The sequence below is a fragment of the Drosophila subpulchrella genome, chromosome 2R, assembly GCF_014743375.2.
Source record: "Drosophila subpulchrella strain 33 F10 #4 breed RU33 chromosome 2R, RU_Dsub_v1.1 Primary Assembly, whole genome shotgun sequence".
Lineage (NCBI taxonomy): Eukaryota > Metazoa > Arthropoda > Insecta > Diptera > Drosophilidae > Drosophila > Drosophila subpulchrella.
In genome coordinates, this window is record NC_050611.1 from 16149752 (window position 1) to 16165598 (window position 15847).

The 15847-nt window shown below is 40.1% G+C and overlaps 2 protein-coding genes across 2 annotated transcripts in view; one reads left to right on the top strand and one right to left on the bottom strand.

The window, feature by feature from the left end:
- The window catches only part of LOC119550335, a 65781-nt gene that overhangs the window by 7646 nt on the left and 42288 nt on the right, over positions 1-15847 (top strand). Inside the window, exon 2 of the mRNA XM_037858954.1 lies at positions 6661-8420. Coding sequence (XP_037714882.1) covers positions 6997-8420 — 1424 coding nt within the window. The 5' untranslated portion in view covers positions 6661-6996. The remainder of the gene's footprint in view (positions 1-6660; positions 8421-15847) is intronic.
- Positions 9047-9675, bottom strand: LOC119550338 (S-phase kinase-associated protein 1). The gene has a single exon (XM_037858958.1). It carries the CDS (start codon positions 9583-9585, stop codon positions 9076-9078), a length of 510 nt encoding a protein of 169 aa, XP_037714886.1. The 5' UTR covers positions 9586-9675; the 3' UTR covers positions 9047-9075.

Genomic DNA, 15847 nt, shown 5'->3' on the forward strand with positions numbered 1-15847 from the left:
CGGCAATTTAAATTTTCTCTGTACTTTTTGTTAAAAGTTTTGTTTGCATTGCTTGAGCACATAATTCCGGCTATAAATTTCCCTCGGAATAAACAGTTTCTCCGACTCGCAGGTGTATTCTTTTCTTCTGTAAGCTGGGATTAGGTATACAGCTCCATTTTATTAGGGAAACGTTTGTTGGCGTGATTGCTATGCTATATGCTGGATGCCATATCCTATATATGCTATAGCCGAAGGCATCTGGCACACGTCTGAGTTGGCTGGAAGTCTGTTACCTTGCAATTTATGCCCTCACGTATAAATAGAATTGATTTTGCTTAAGCATCGCATATATTTTACCTCTGCCGGTGATTTAATGTCTGGCGACATAAACTGCCATTTGGCACTCGCTTCCCTGCCATCACGTACCTCGGTTTTCCATCCTTATCGCCGTGTCTTTAAGCCGCGTGCAAATCCGAATCCATTTTCAGGGTATTCTGTATTATGTGGGGGGAGTTGGAGGTGGGGTTCCTGGGTAAACAAAGAAAAATACACACAACAGGGGTATGCAGTATCCACAGTATCCACGAGTACTCGGCAGCAGCAGAAAACAATTATGTCGGAATAACACGGGTATATTGTATTTTTGTTCTTTAAATTCCGTTCTGGCAGTCTGCTGTTGTGTTTTTGAAGCCGAATCTGATTAAAGCGAAATTAATCCCCAGGGGCCTTCAAACTATTGTATTATTTCCCTTCGGAATTCTGATGAAAAATGAAAAGGCAATGGATATGGCTCGCTTTTCAGTGGGTCTGAAACAACTGATTTGGATTTTCTAGTGTTAATTATGGTAGTTATAGTTTGTCTGAAGTAAGAGCTTTAAACAAAATTGAAAAAAAATTTAAACAAGCTGAATGGGACAAAGTCGAAAGACTCTTGGTTATTTTAATGTAAGTTTAATGTCACTTTCTAAAACGTCTTCCTTAAATAAGGTAAAAAAGTAAGGAACCTTTTTAACATTCTATATAAAAGTTAGAAAGTTACTGTTGATTTGTATTAAAAAAAAGTACAAATATAACTATGACTCCATTAATATCTTATGAAATCCAAAAATAACATTTAAAGTAAAAGTTGTAGGTAACTGTCCTTCCAACATTTTTAATATAAAGGAAAATAAATAATAATTAAAAGTATTTTCATTTATCCTAATAAAAATAACAAAAAAATGTCACCCTTACCGTATACAATTCCTTTGATTCAAAAAACATCTAGACGCTTTCAATTATTTATCGCAGCATTAAAAATACAGTACAAAAGCAGACAGACAAACAAATAAATAAATAAACACTTCCGAACTAAGCCGAGGAGAACCTCCGGTTGTGTCCACAAATGGAAGCTAATGAAGGAAGCATTTTACTGCCCCGGAGAAAACAAGAGCTGCCTTCCACAGAAGTGCGACTGCTTTTGCTGACTGCCTTTGCAATTTTTATTTTCATAAATTCTCAAAGCATGTTTGCCAGCTCATAAAAACGCAGCGCACACAGCACCTCATCCGCAGCCTTAGCGACACCACCCCGCTTCTCTACATTTTCCACGTTTTTCCACTTGGAGGAAAAGCCGAGAAAGGAAAGCCAAGCCCAAGTGGCTCATAATCTGAGCAATTTGCTAGCGTTTTATGTGATTTTTGTAGCTAGTATTAGTGGCTGTAAAGAACACACACCCCAGATGAGCTCGGCATTGGGTGTGTGTTTGCCTCTCAAAGTGAGTTTTCTGCATCATTTGTATGCAAATTGGCAGCATCTTTCTGGGATCACACACACTGGATCCTACTGATGCATGTGCAGGCTTTGCTTTCGCATCGAGTCGAAATTATAATCAATCTTCTTTGTCTACTGTGTATTTATCAGCATCTGATCAAAATCAATTACAGTCCATATTATATTATTTGGAGGCGATGCCAGCAGACGGACCCTTGCTTCCCTTTCTTCCCGTTGATTGGCAACCAGCCAGTCAGCCAGGCAGCCAGAAAAAATTATCCAATTTAAAAGTCAAATGTCATTTTTTCGTATTCCTTGCACGGTGCTTTTTGTTTGTTGCTGTGTGCTTTTTTTATTTTATTTTTTTTTACGCCATTGCCGACACATAATGTGAATTACCTAACAAAGGTGGCCCTGCTGATGAGTTGACGACGGCGAAAAAACGCTGAAGGTGACGGGCCGCCATTTCCATTTCAGCCTCTTGAATTACCCTTTCCAGAAAGTATGATACCTTTTATCAAGACATTCGAAGAAATGTTGAATTCAGCTTTATAAAAGAACTTAAATGATTTATCCATCTTTGATATATAAATATGGTTTAAGGACATAGGACATCATGATGAAAGGCATTAAAATATGTTTAATACACCCAACAAGTGATTTACACTGATTTGTCTCAAACAATAGTGTTTTTCTGTATGCTTAATTAAAGCTTTAATTAACACTTTTTGATACAAAATCGTTTTAAAGGAATTCCTATTTCAAAACATTTTTATGTGGGAATTTACCTTTTAGAATGTGATAAGTTACAATTGGTTAAAGTAGCATTATTAAAGTCTCTTATTTTAAAGCAATTTTTGCACAGCTTTTTAAAGATTTTTTTTACATATATCTTCAGATTGATATTGTTTATTTAATGACTAAGTGCATTTCTAAGAAAATATAGTTTCTAGAGTATTACCACTTCGCAGAGCTGCATTTACCTGCCTTACCTGAATCTTCTTTTTGACGGGTTCTGTTTCCGCTTCCGTTTCTTTTGCTATTTTGGCAAAAGACATTTCATTCTTTCTTTGGCAACGACAGAAAAATTACCCGAATTTCATTTAACGCTCCAACTTTGTCACCGGCAGCAACAAGGACACTCATGCAAAGCAAATGCGTTGAGTTTGTTAATGTGTTTGCATAAATTTGCCCGTGAGGAAAAGAGGGAAAAACTGAGACTAGGATGTGTTTGGGGCCTGAGTGAATGGTTATGGGAAAGCAGCGCAAAAACAACACACATTTCAAGGGTTTTGTTTTGGGTGTATCACACAGAAAGAAAAATCCCATGCAATATTAAACCTTTAGGCAATATCAATAATAGTAACTTTCAAAATATAATATAAAGTTTCTAAAATTCAGAGAAATTAAATTTTTTTACCACAACCTTTACTTTTTAAAGTACTTCTGACTGTTAAGTTTTATTAAAGAAACCTTTAACAGCAAAGACAAAGATATAACCAATATCATCATATGATGACACTAAAAATATTAAAATGATTGTGGAATTTGTAATTGATAAATTATTGTCAAGTTCCTTAACTATACAATTCTTGGTTTTTATAATTTTTAAAAACTGTGTCGTAAAATAAAATATTTTAAGGAGATAAAATATATAAAGTTTTAAAGAGATTCTAGACTATAAAGTTTCATTGAAGAAAATTAACAAAGCTTGAAGGGCCATAAAAACCTATTATATTATTATTAACCCCTTTACTTGTATGATGTTTGTTCTCTCTGTAGAATAGAAAACCTTGCCTTCTGAACTGGACAATCCAATTGCTTTAAAGTTGGCTGGGCAAAGGACTGGCCGTGGGCATTAATCAGACTAAGCACACTCCTACTCCCAGTTCAGTGGCAGATGCAATTGCTCTTCGCTGGAAATTGGATTGTTAGTTTTGAAACATTCTGTAGGGGTCAGGGGTCGCAGGATGGGCTACCTGCATCAGCAGCCACTCACCTGTGACGAAAGGTGGCTGCCGGAAAAAGAGAAAGTTGCGCCGTCAACGGGTTCACATCTGCCCGCATGCTGAGTTGAATTTTGGGTGGTCTGGTAGGGTGTCATGGGTTAAGTGCATGAGAGTGTCACCGTTAACCCCCCGCTGTCCGCTCGTTTGTCGTAATGCATTAGCCCTGTCTGTGGATTCACCGACCCACCAAAGCCCGGAACCGGAATCAAACTTTGGCCTTCTCTCCTCCAGAGACAACATTTCCAATTGTCCGACAGCAAAAGCCCCTGGCAAAAAAGAGCCCGATTTAGATGTCCTCTTCTGGTTGGGGACCCCTTTGACTTGATGTGGCCTTTATGAATAATAGATAGTAGCACCCTCACGCCCCAGGAATGTCAATTGTTTATTTATAGTCCGATTCGATTGGTACCCACCACACCCAAACCGTGACTCTTGCATATACAAAATTCATGAACTTTGACATTGCAACTGTGAGCAGCGAAAATAAAATTCGCAAACTGTGTTTATGCGAGGATAAAGTTGGAAACATAAACATATTGAAAACAGATGTAGGATTATATGTGAAATCAATTTTTTCACATCCGGTTTTAAGTTAGATCTGAATTTAATTTACTTTTATAAAAAAAATTTTACTTTCTGCTGCTATAACTCTAACTTAAACCCTCTGTTAGCTTATAGTTTTCACTATAAGATAGCATTAGACAATAATAATAATTTACTTTTGTAAATTCATAATAAACTTTAGCCTTAATCCAACTATGGTTTTATACAAATCGTTATACCTTTAAATATAACGGATGTTAAAGGAATGATAACACTTTGCCAAGTTATAATAAAATGTTCTTTAAATTGATTGTTCTATTTGAACATATTTAAAATTATTTAAGCAAATTAGTTTCTTATAAAAAGAAAGTAATAACAATAAAACAAAAGCAAATAGATTTGGTTAATGTGCTTCCCCTTCATTCTTAAATAGGCCTGTTTAAAATCGGCAAGTGCCTTTGCAAATTTAGGGATTTGACTGAATCTTAAGTTAACATACCTACACCACCGTTTCCAGCACTGAATAAATCTAAACTAAAGCCTTAAAGTATCCCATAAAGTGCAACCTAATCTGCACTAATCATACATAGTGCCGCATGATCCCGAGCTGAAAAGTGAGAGTCACACCTCCATGTGGCTGGAGTGTCAATTACTCTGGCTGCCGTAGCCATTATATCCTTAACCCACCCCAAAGCCACCCCACTTTCTCCACTTTCTCCCCATCCAATCCTCTACAATCCATTGTGCCACTGTGTTGGTTGTTTGTCTGTTGATGTTTGGTCTCGCCTTGGAGAAATTTTTATGGCTCATAAAATTCGAAATTAGAACTGGTGCTGCTTGTCTCTGAGATATATAGTATACGTGTACCATATACTATATATTTCTGTGTGCCTTTTGTGCGGCGTATAAAATGTTTATGCTTTGCTCATCGTTGAGAAATCTGGTCCAGCCAAGTGGATTTTCTTTTCAGAATTAGTATTACATTTAAATGGCATATAATTTGTTAGCGCCATAATATTTATGCGAGCTGTGGCCGTACACTTTTATTTATGTTCACTTGGCTGCCTCGGTTCCCCAAATCCCCAGAATCCTCTACCCCGAAAGCTCCCCCGTAATCCCCCAGCTGACAATCAAAGCGCACTTCTTTGGCATCGCGTTTAATTTGCGTGCTGGAAGGCACTTGCCTGCCACAATGCAGCGGTGCCACGCGGCGTATGCGCAATTTTCGCCTTCCCTCACTCAACGACCCTTGGGGAAACAATTATTTATTTGTGTTTGTTTTACCGCTGCCCAGATGCGGAAATTTTTAATTGCCGACTTAAAGCGAATTTGAGAGTATGACTTTTTGTTCTGGCCCCAGATGCTTTCGCAGCTAAGATCCCGGTCCGGCAGCCCGATTACGCTAACTTGCCTTCTCTGAATTTGGCAAAAAAAAATGTAAGCGCGACCTTCATTCTTGTTCAAGGCAACAGTACGCAACACAAAAATGAACATAATTCAAAGAAAACATTTTGCTTACTTTCAGAAGCGTGTACGCTTACGCAGCAAAGGGCATAAAGAAATTGGAATCGTTAGGAGGGGAAATAATGAAAAGCCAGGCCAAATAGTGGGGAAAAAAATCGTATCCCAGGAGAATATCTGGGATTTTTAATAAGGTTTTGCCTCGCGCACACTAAAAGAAAAATATCGGTATACTATTAACTAGAATTTTAAATCTCCTGGTTGTTAGTAAGTGTTAAAAAATTCAAAATATATAAAAACAAAGAATTCTGGGAAATACAAAATTACTATTGTCGTAAATCTTTAAAATTGAATTTCCCTGCTAGCGACCTAAGCAAATGATGATGAGAGTGTTCAAGTAGATTTAAAAAATAAATTTTTCGATTAATTCAAATTAATTTTGTTTTCAATTAAAATTTGTTTTGTTGTTCAAATGTTGAAATTCAATCGATTGGAAAGATTGTAACAAACTTAAGGCGGTATATCTTCTTATATTTGGAAAATTCGTTGCAATTGTTGCAATTTCAGGGAAAATACCTATCCTTTTATTAGCTTATAAACAATATTATATTTTGGGGGATATACTAAGAAAATATGTTATTTAAATGCTTGCTGTTTTCCATTTTTTATATTTATTTCATTTTTTATATTGATTGTTTTTATAAGCTGTTGCTTGAGTTATGAGCTGAATCGATTATTTTTATAATTTTCTATAATAAGAAATTATTGAAGTATTACCCAATTACCATCTCACGATTTTTTCTTTGGTGTCATTTGCAAACTCATCCGACCGTGTCCATCATTGTTCATTTTTCTTTCTCCGCAATCCTGACTCTCGGGGGCTAATCATTCGATTTTCTCTTTTCCGTTTCAGCGTTTCGCCGAAAATTAGAGCGTAAGGCGAGCGAGTGGGTGGAAGGGGCAAAATGGGCGCCCTCCGCCAGACCATCCGCCCGAGCCAGCGGATGCCGTGCACCACGGTGCGGATGCGTGATGTTCGCGCCCCGGCCTTTGACAACTGAAAATGCCAAAAGGTAGCAAAGCAGCAGCAGCAGCAGCAATCCCCGTCCCTGCCAATCGATAACCGCAGCACACAAAGTGCTGATCAGCCAATCAAGGCGAGTAACTAAGCGATATAGGGGTATATATAGTCAAAGAGTCCCCCGAAAAAAAAGAGGAGCAAAAAAGTGAGAACCCCGAGAGCCCCAGGATGCGGATGTGGATGTGGATGCCGCAGGCTGTGCAGCTGCTGTTTGTGATGGGCTTGTGGGTGATGCAAGGTCAGGCGCAGTTGGAATCCATGGGACAGACAGCCGTAGCAGCGGGATCGGGAACTGCAACTGGATCCCCAAACCCATCCCTAACCCCATCCATTCCATCGCGGAACCGCATCAAGGCGGAAGCGGATGCCCTGATGACGGGCGACAGCTTCAACATTCGCCACGGGCGCTCTCGTTCGCATTTCCTCCACTCGAACAGCAGTGGTGGGAGTGGTGGTAGCGGTGGTATACCCACCACCCGGCTCCTCCTGGTCCCGCCCACCCAGTTGCCCGGGGCTGGGGGCACCTCCCCTGCTCCCGTCACGCATAAAATCCGCAAATTGCACAAGAAGAAAATCAACGAGAGCATTCGCAAGAGTGTGGACAAAAGTCTGGGCCTCCTTCATCCCGCCAAGAACCATCGCAGTCTGGCCGAGGCCGAGCATCTGCAGGGTCGTCCTGCCACCGAGGACACCGAGGACACGGCACTCAGCGAGGTCATGCAGCTGGCGGATGAGATTGAGCTGGAGAGTTCATTCGCCACGGTGGCCCCAACAGGTGATCCGGATATCGTTGTCAAGCAGGCGCGCCAATTTGTGCGTGATGAGGCCAATTACGAGAGGGAGCAGGAGGATGAACCTCTAGGGGAGGATGAGGAGGAGGAGGAAGAGGAGGAGGCGGAGGAGGAGGAGCTGCCTGTATCCACCACCACAAAACCCAAAATGACCAGAACCCGCCTTCTCCCAGTGAATGGCACTTGGGGGCGGAGGGATAGGATGCGCAGTGACTCCTCCTCGGAATCGGATTACGAAAGTAATGCCCTGGAGGAGGAACAAGAGGAGGAGGAGGAGGTTCAGCCATTTGGCAAGCCGCAGACCAACGAAAGCCTCGGCACCACTGAGTGGATGGATGAGGGTGGTCAGCGAGGAGGCAGGGAGCCCGAGGCGGAGGCCCGGTCCCAGGTAGCCAGCATGGAGGTCAAGCAGATTAGCTTCGATGGCTCCGACTCCGATTCCGACTCCGAATCCAGCCTGCTGGACACCTCCGAGGTCACGATGGACGATGGCTATCCGCCGGATGTGCAGATCGATGACAAGACCAAGCAGCTGGTCATTGGCGATGTGGAGGGCGTGGAGGAGACGGATGAGAACATGGAGTCCAGCCAGATAACCGCCGATGTGATCAACGCCCGGGACAGCAAGATCGATCTGGTGTCCAAGTTCCTGCAGTACATCGAGCAGCAGCACCTGATGGGCTCCAATTGCGTGGCTGGTACCTCCCTCAATCTCGGCGAGGGCGTGGTCGATAGGTATGCCCAGGACAGATTCCGCGTGGAGGCCGAGGTGGCCGTCAATCGAGCCAACATGCTGACCAGGTGAGTGAACGCCTGGACAAAGTTTTCCGACCTCTGCCCACATCATATTATTCACATGCCAAACTTTTCCAATCGAAAGTTTTTCGGCCAGACGGTTTGGCACAAATGCAAGTGGAAACGGAGATGGAAATGGATTCGCAACGAAATGTGTACAGTTGTTGATAGGGAAATAGCATTACTTATCTGAAGGTCATTCAGGTGTCAATCAAATGGTCAACATCAATTACCAAAATTCTAGGAATAAGTAGGCGCTTATATAATATATTCTTGAATTTTATTTAGCATTGGGAAACAAATCTTATGGAGACTTTTACTTTAATTAATAAAGTTTTAAAAAACTTGTTAATATTATGCAACAAATATTTTACATTAATATTTAAAGACTTGAAAACTCTGGATTATTCAGAATACATTAGGGTATTCCTAGCATATGCAAATATGCCAAAAAATTATCAACAAAACCATAGGAAGATTGAATCAAAAAAGCTTCTTTATGAGAAAACGCTATCTACAAAATACCATTATCTTAGTATAAATAAATAATCAGCTATTGAAGGCTCCTAAAAGGCACTTCGGAGTAATCCTTCTGTAAGAAAAAACACTTCCTGTTGTAATTCTTATCCCCGAAATATTTATTAAGCCAGTCACTCCGAATTTATAAATCGCCATACTCGGTTATCTCATCCTCCTCCGGAACTTCGGTCTCCGCGGGCCGTAAATCCTCTTCCGAGGGCGAAAAATCGTTGGCAATGTGAAAGGTCTGGCGAATCTCCTCCGCCGTGTGGCCCTTTATCATATTGGCCACCGTCATGCAGGCGGCATTAAGGAGATTCCTGATATCCAAGTAGTTGGCCGCCAGGATGAGCTCGAAGAGAGTGCCCTGATCCATGGCCAGGAACTCGGCATCCCAGGCACTGATATCCACCATTGGCCGGGACGCCTCCCCCTCAGCTTCCTCCTCATTATCGCCCTTATGGTGCTTGGCCCAAATGAGAACCTTTTTCAGAATCGTCGAATTCACATTGGGCAGCGGAATAAGTGGGTCATTCTCCGCCTCCAGTGCACAATCCTCCAGCAGGGTTTTAATGGTGCTCGAACATTTCGCAGTCTCGGAATCGGTGTCGAAAATTTCGCCATCGGAGGACTGCAACTTGATGACTGGCATGGTTTTTCCCCCTCTGGAAGGGCGCCCTTTTGGAATTTATACAATACAACTTTTACACGAAATGGGAAAGTGCCAACGTGACAGTTAAGAATTTAAATCAAACAGAATTGTGATGAGTGCAGTGAAGAGAACAGGGAGTTGTTGAGTAACATGGATGTGCCATTAATGAACGTCCTTGTAGAAGAGATACTGGTATTCATATGTTAGGAATTATTTAAATGACTCAATATGAACAAATAATATTAACAAATCGCATATGTACAGCATTTTATTTAATATATTCACAATGAAGAAATACAGAAATAAATTAAACACTTGGAGGAATAGACATTTTAATCAGCAGATAATTTATTGCCAGAAATATAATATTTTTCGTACTCTAAAAAAATGTAATTTAAATCAACAAATAATTTATTGCCACTGGAATCATTATACATTCCGTTTTAAAAAAAATATATATCACAAAGAAGGAATACCAGAATAAGTTTAACATTTGGAGGAATATACATTTTAATCCGCTGATAATTTATTCCCCCCAGAAATAAAATATTTTTCGTGCTTTAAAAAATATACAATCTTAATTATTTATTAGTATTATAATCAACAAATAATTTATTGCCATAATTAATAGAATATTTTTCTCATTCAAAAAATAAACATTTTAATTGGCAGATACACATATATAAATTTTAGTTTCAGTCTCTTTAGATTCGCATAAAAACCAAAAAAAGGCTTATGGGTCCCGGCATTAGCTGAGCTTTTCCATTTCCCATTTCGCAATTTCCCAGCCACCATCGCTCATCGGTCGGCGTTCACGTTTCAGTAGTTATTCGCCAATTTCTGCTCATCCAGATTGGCAAGTGGCCTTTGTCAACAGCAAGCATAATGTGCTTTTCTTGTTGCGGTTGCTCTCGGCGCTTGTTGGGCCATAGTTGGCAGAACTACCTCCGGTTTCCCACAGATTTTCCCTACATTTTCCTTCGATTTTCCCCCGCCCTGTCCATCTGCTTGGCTGCGTGCATTTTTTTTTGATAAAAGTTCAATTACTTAGCGGAGCAGGCGTGCCGGGCAAAAAGTTTGCGGCATTCTTGTGGCCAAAAGGACATTGATTTACCTGAGCGACCAAAGCGATGGCAATTCATTTGGGCTCTCATTTTTTTCCATGGCAACTCCAGCTGTCCAAACCGAGCCAGCTGATATGTGCTTTGTTTTCTCGTGTCCATTCCGGTTCTATCATCGATTTGGCAGTATATCTTGTACGAGTATCTGTATCTGGATAACCGCCCGAGTGACAATCCGTAGGACAAGGACATCAGGCAGCCCTGCTTCTGCTTCTGCTCACAAGTTTGGCCAACATTTTTTGAGCTCTGCTTTTCTTTTGCTCCCCAGCAGCCAAGCACAATAAACACAAAGTTTCATCAGATTTCGCATATGTGGGTCTAAGGATCCAAGTCCAAAGTCCTGCTTTCCAATGTCCAAATGCCCTTGCCTGCATACACGCATCCTATGTGTCAATGCCGATGGGGATGTTGGACATTAGACCTGGAATTTATGTCCTTCTGTTTTTCCTCACTGCCTTTGGCGTGTCTTGGGTTTTATGGCCAATGGCAATAGAAAAATCAAGAAAAACGTAGCTCTTTTTTTGTGAAAACAACTAGAAAAACTTGGGTGTGGTTGACTTCGTGCAACAGGCCATTGGATATTGTCCGCAGGATGTGATTTAGTCGTTGCTCGCCGAATTCCAATGACATAATTTTCCAGCAAAAGATAACAACTTTTCGAAGACAGGAAATCAAAGCCATTTGTTCACCGAAAAACTCATTTGTTAAAAGCTACAGACAATCGATGACACACTCAAAAAAGTATTCGCCATAAATTTTAGAAAAAAAAATAAGTGATTTTTGGATGAATATATTGCTTTTCGATTTTAGTGGTGTTGTGCACTATGAATTCTTTCCACCCGGCCAAAGTGTTAATAAGGAATATTGTTTTTTATATAACATTATATTATAAAATTCGTCTAAAAATACCAGACGTGGTTTTTGTACCACGCAAAAAAAGGAAGAAGGCTATACTGGAAAGGGTCTATTTGGCATGTTTCGAGGATTGGAAAATAAGTTGGCATAAGTGTATTTTACCGGGAGGGGATTACTGTAAAGGGGAAAAATTATTTCTTATAAAGAACAGTAGTAAGGAATTTATTTAATTTTAGTCCATCGACTTTTGTTTTAGAATTATAAGAAAATAGTTTTTATACGTGGTGTACATATTTACTTTATTTGAAAAACAAATTATTTTGGAGTAGATATCCTTTTGTGATTAATAGAATAAAAAACACGAGTTTCCAAATTTTCTCAAATTCAGTTCGAATAATTTTTGAGTATACTAAGAATCCAAATAAAATACCGCCTGTCAATAAAAGGCGCAAATAAACAATTAAACCAGGCGTCGAGCAGCTTGGCAAATTAAGTGACAGAGGGCCAAAAGACGGGGAAAACCCGGAGGGAAAATGGGGAGTGCGGAAATTGGGAAAGCGGACAATGGGTGTAACTTGGCCTGGGGAGCAATAAAATGTCAAAGCTTCGAATGTCAATAAATTAAATTGCGCCACCAAGGATCTGGCTCGGGATCAACATTATTGCATTTAGTGTCATATGCCAGACATTTGTTTTCATTATTGGTTCAACGGGGGAATGTTTCCACTGGGACCCCGATGATTTATCCACTTCAACTTGCCCCATAAATTTGATGGCCGATACTGTCCAAGTTCCTGGTTCATAATTTCAAGAATGGCGGCGGCTAATCAGGACCTGTTTTAATCAGTTTTGCTTGTGTTAACATAATCAAGGCTGGTAGGAAAACTTTTGCTTGGGCGGGAAAAAGGAAATTACGACGGGGGTGTTGAGCCCGAGGTTCCGTGCCACACAGATAGATACTAATTGAAGTTATTGTTTTGTGATACATTGTTATCGCCCTGCCAGCGAAGGATCCTTCCGGTTTTCTTGTACCCACTGGCTTTTTGTGTTTTTGTGTGTTTGGGCATTTCCCGTTTACTTTGTTTCGCAAACAAAAACAAGAATAACATTTAAGGACAGGCGGTGCTTGAAGGTGAGTGCAGGGGGGGGAAGGCTAAATGGCAGTCAGGAAAAACAATATCAATTCAAGTTGAAATTACGAGCTTCAATTGTTTTCTTGCCTTGGCCACTTTTCGTTAGTTTCCGTTCACGCCGCCAAGTGAAGACGGCGAACAGAAGGGAAATGGTAGGAAAACTCCAGCTGAAAGGCACACAGGGCACAAAAGCAAAAGTGTGGCAACATGGCGGATGGAATCGGAAAACTTTTAAGTACTTAAATGTGTTGTCGTCGAGCGGGGAAAATGTGAAGGTGAGAAGGTGAGCGAGAGTTGTGAGTGAAAAGCCAAGGACCTGCTGGCTTGGCTTGTCCTGAAAATTGAGTTTCCGGTTTGGCTGTTCTCTGCCATCTCAACTCTTTTTTTTTTTTGGCTTTGACTTCAAGTGCACATCTCTCTCTTATTTGCCAGGCAATGATTTTGTTATTTTTCAGCGGAAGTTCGGCGATAAACTTGGCAAATAATTTATTGCCTCGCCGTCGCTTGTTTCAATTCGCAATGCCTTTTGGAATTCGAGTGGCGTTTGCGTTCAGTTCATACAACAAATCGAAATTGAAATCTGCATAAGCGATGCAGTTTCCAATTGCCAGCGGCAATAAAACGCGACAGCATCAAGGACATCCACACCCCCTCCCCCAAACCCCTTTTATAACCAAAGTAGGATCCTGTTCCGTCCCCATCGCCGCGTCATTGTCAACATCCTTCAAAAGTTCTCCAAACGGAAGCAAACAAATATCTATGCAAGTCAATGTTCAGGAAACAGTTTCCCACTGATGAAAAATAAAGGGATACCCTTTAAAAACTACAGGCTGTGAAAAGGTTTTTATATGAAATCTTGAAAAGTTCTTTAATTAAATTAATTTTCATAAATCATGTTAGTTAATATACAATCTAGTGCCTCTAGATAGCAAAATATTTATCTTAAGATCTGAAAAGATTCCCAAATAGCTTTATTGTTCTTTTAAGAATTTTAACTATTTTAGAAAACTACATAGATGTTCATGCATTTTTTGTTTTGCGGCCTTTTAATAGTGCCGAAAATAATTTTTACATCAGATTTCTGTGTTTTTCAATTAAAACTAGACTTGGGACCTAAAATATTGAAAATTTTTAAAGAGCTAAAAATAATACAAGTTTTTAAAACAATAAAAATGCATTAAAATATATAGGTTTCAGGTCTAAAAATGTTATTTAACCTTTTAAAAAAATATTAATAGGTCCGTAAATAATTTTTTTGAAAAGGAAGCACGAAAGACTTTTCTGTGTGCACAAAACGAGGTCACCGAATGTAATTTTTCACTTGATTTCTCGCAGTGTTTATGGCTTCGGGACTTTGTGCCGCTTGATTTACTCGACTCTGCTTTCGCCCAGCGGGCGGTGCTAATAACGGTGCCTCCTGCCCCGCCCTTTCAACCTGCCACGCCCACTAGCCTGTGCTCCCGCTATTTTTATTGTTAGCCACTGCAGAATGCAGTTGTCTAGCCCCGAAATGGAAATTGTTTTCATTTTGCGCAAAACAATCCTAATGTGGATTTTTACGTTCTCCGCCCGCCTGGAAAGCCGCAAAAGCTAGAGCAACTGCGAATGCAACTGACGCGGACATGCATGCCTTTGTAGGCCACCGGCGGCTTTTGGCCCCGTCCTGATCCTGGGGGCCCCGAAAAGGTGGAGGCTTACACGGAACCCCTGCACCAGGGCACCACTTCGCAGCGGCCCTTTTTCCAGATGGTTTATTTCAGCACACACATCTGCTCTTGACTCTTGGGCCGACGAATGCCGCCCTTGTCGGCAGCCTGGTGGCGATGTTGGATGCAAATGGTTCGGGTTCTGGTTCTGAATCTGAATTTCATTCCGTACCTGGCTAGCGGGATTCCCCTTTTTTGACTTATTTTAACAAGCTACAGCTTAACTTATATAACACGAACCCACCTCTCTATGATATCATAATTCATTTATATTTATTAATATGAAATATAATACATAGGAAAGGTTTTTTTTAAAACAAGTAGGTTTTTCTAGAAGGAATTCATATTTTCCCAATGCAGGAACATTTTGTTTTTAATTTGTACTAAAATAGTTAAAAATTTATAACAATTCTAAGCATATTCTTTTAAATAAACATTCTCTAACATGTTAAAGAATAAATAGGTATTGTATAAAAAAACCATAAAGAAAGAACTTGTTTAGCAAGAAAACATAAAATGTGAACTATGAATTACGTTAGGATACGAGGAAGACTATTTTAAAGAAAGAAGAAATAGTAGAAACAGCATTAATGTTATGAAAAATGTTTAACCAATTAATATTTAATTGATTAATTTACGGAGACTAATATATTTAAAGATACGATTATAAGAAATATCTTAATATTACTATTTAATATGGCTTTCTCAGCTTGCAAATTGCATAAATTTTAAAACACTTATGTGCATAAGCTGTGTTTTTACTCCAAATATTCCGTTGGTTAATTATTCTGATAGTACAAATATTATACTATTTTATCAGTTTTCCAAAGAGACCGAATTTTGGTAAACATTGAATGAAGAAAATTAGTTTCGCTGGCTTGTAATCAATTTAAGTTTGGGAAGAGCCAAGCATTGGCAAAAGTTCAAAGTTTGTCTAATTGATATATAGAGCTGTACAAAGTTCGGTCGCTAAACGCCAGTTCAGCTCAATTTAGTCGTGTTTGCAGAACCGCAAAGCGATTCAACTTATTTTATAACATCTGTGAATGCTTTTGGATGGTTACCCTCTTTCGGGGGCCTTACGAACTGCAAACTAAACGACTGCATCGCTTTGCCGCGCTTTGTGCAACACATGTTGCCATAACTTAACAGCTTAACAAACTTGTCGAGTATCCCCCGAAAACAAGTCCTTCGCCTCGGTCGCTTTCAAGCGGCTGGCCCACTCGGCGTATGCGTAACGTTTAAGCCGCAGCAGCCACAAAGCTCTTTCTCCTTTTTTTTTTTGAGTTTATTTTTGCGCAATAAAAACATTTGGATCGTAGGAACCAGGACTCAGAACTCAGAACTTGGTGCCCAAAAGCCCAGACAAAGTTTGTCTTTGCAAAGGAGCCGAAAGGCGCGAGCTCTCGACTCATTATGCTTGGCGGCAGGAAATCAAAAAGGGAAA

Bases quoted from the DNA above. Each gene is read 5' to 3' on its own strand.
- LOC119550338 (XM_037858958.1), bottom strand. From the start codon at position 9,585: ATGCCAGTCATCAAGTTGCAGTCCTCCGATGGCGAAATTTTCGACACC.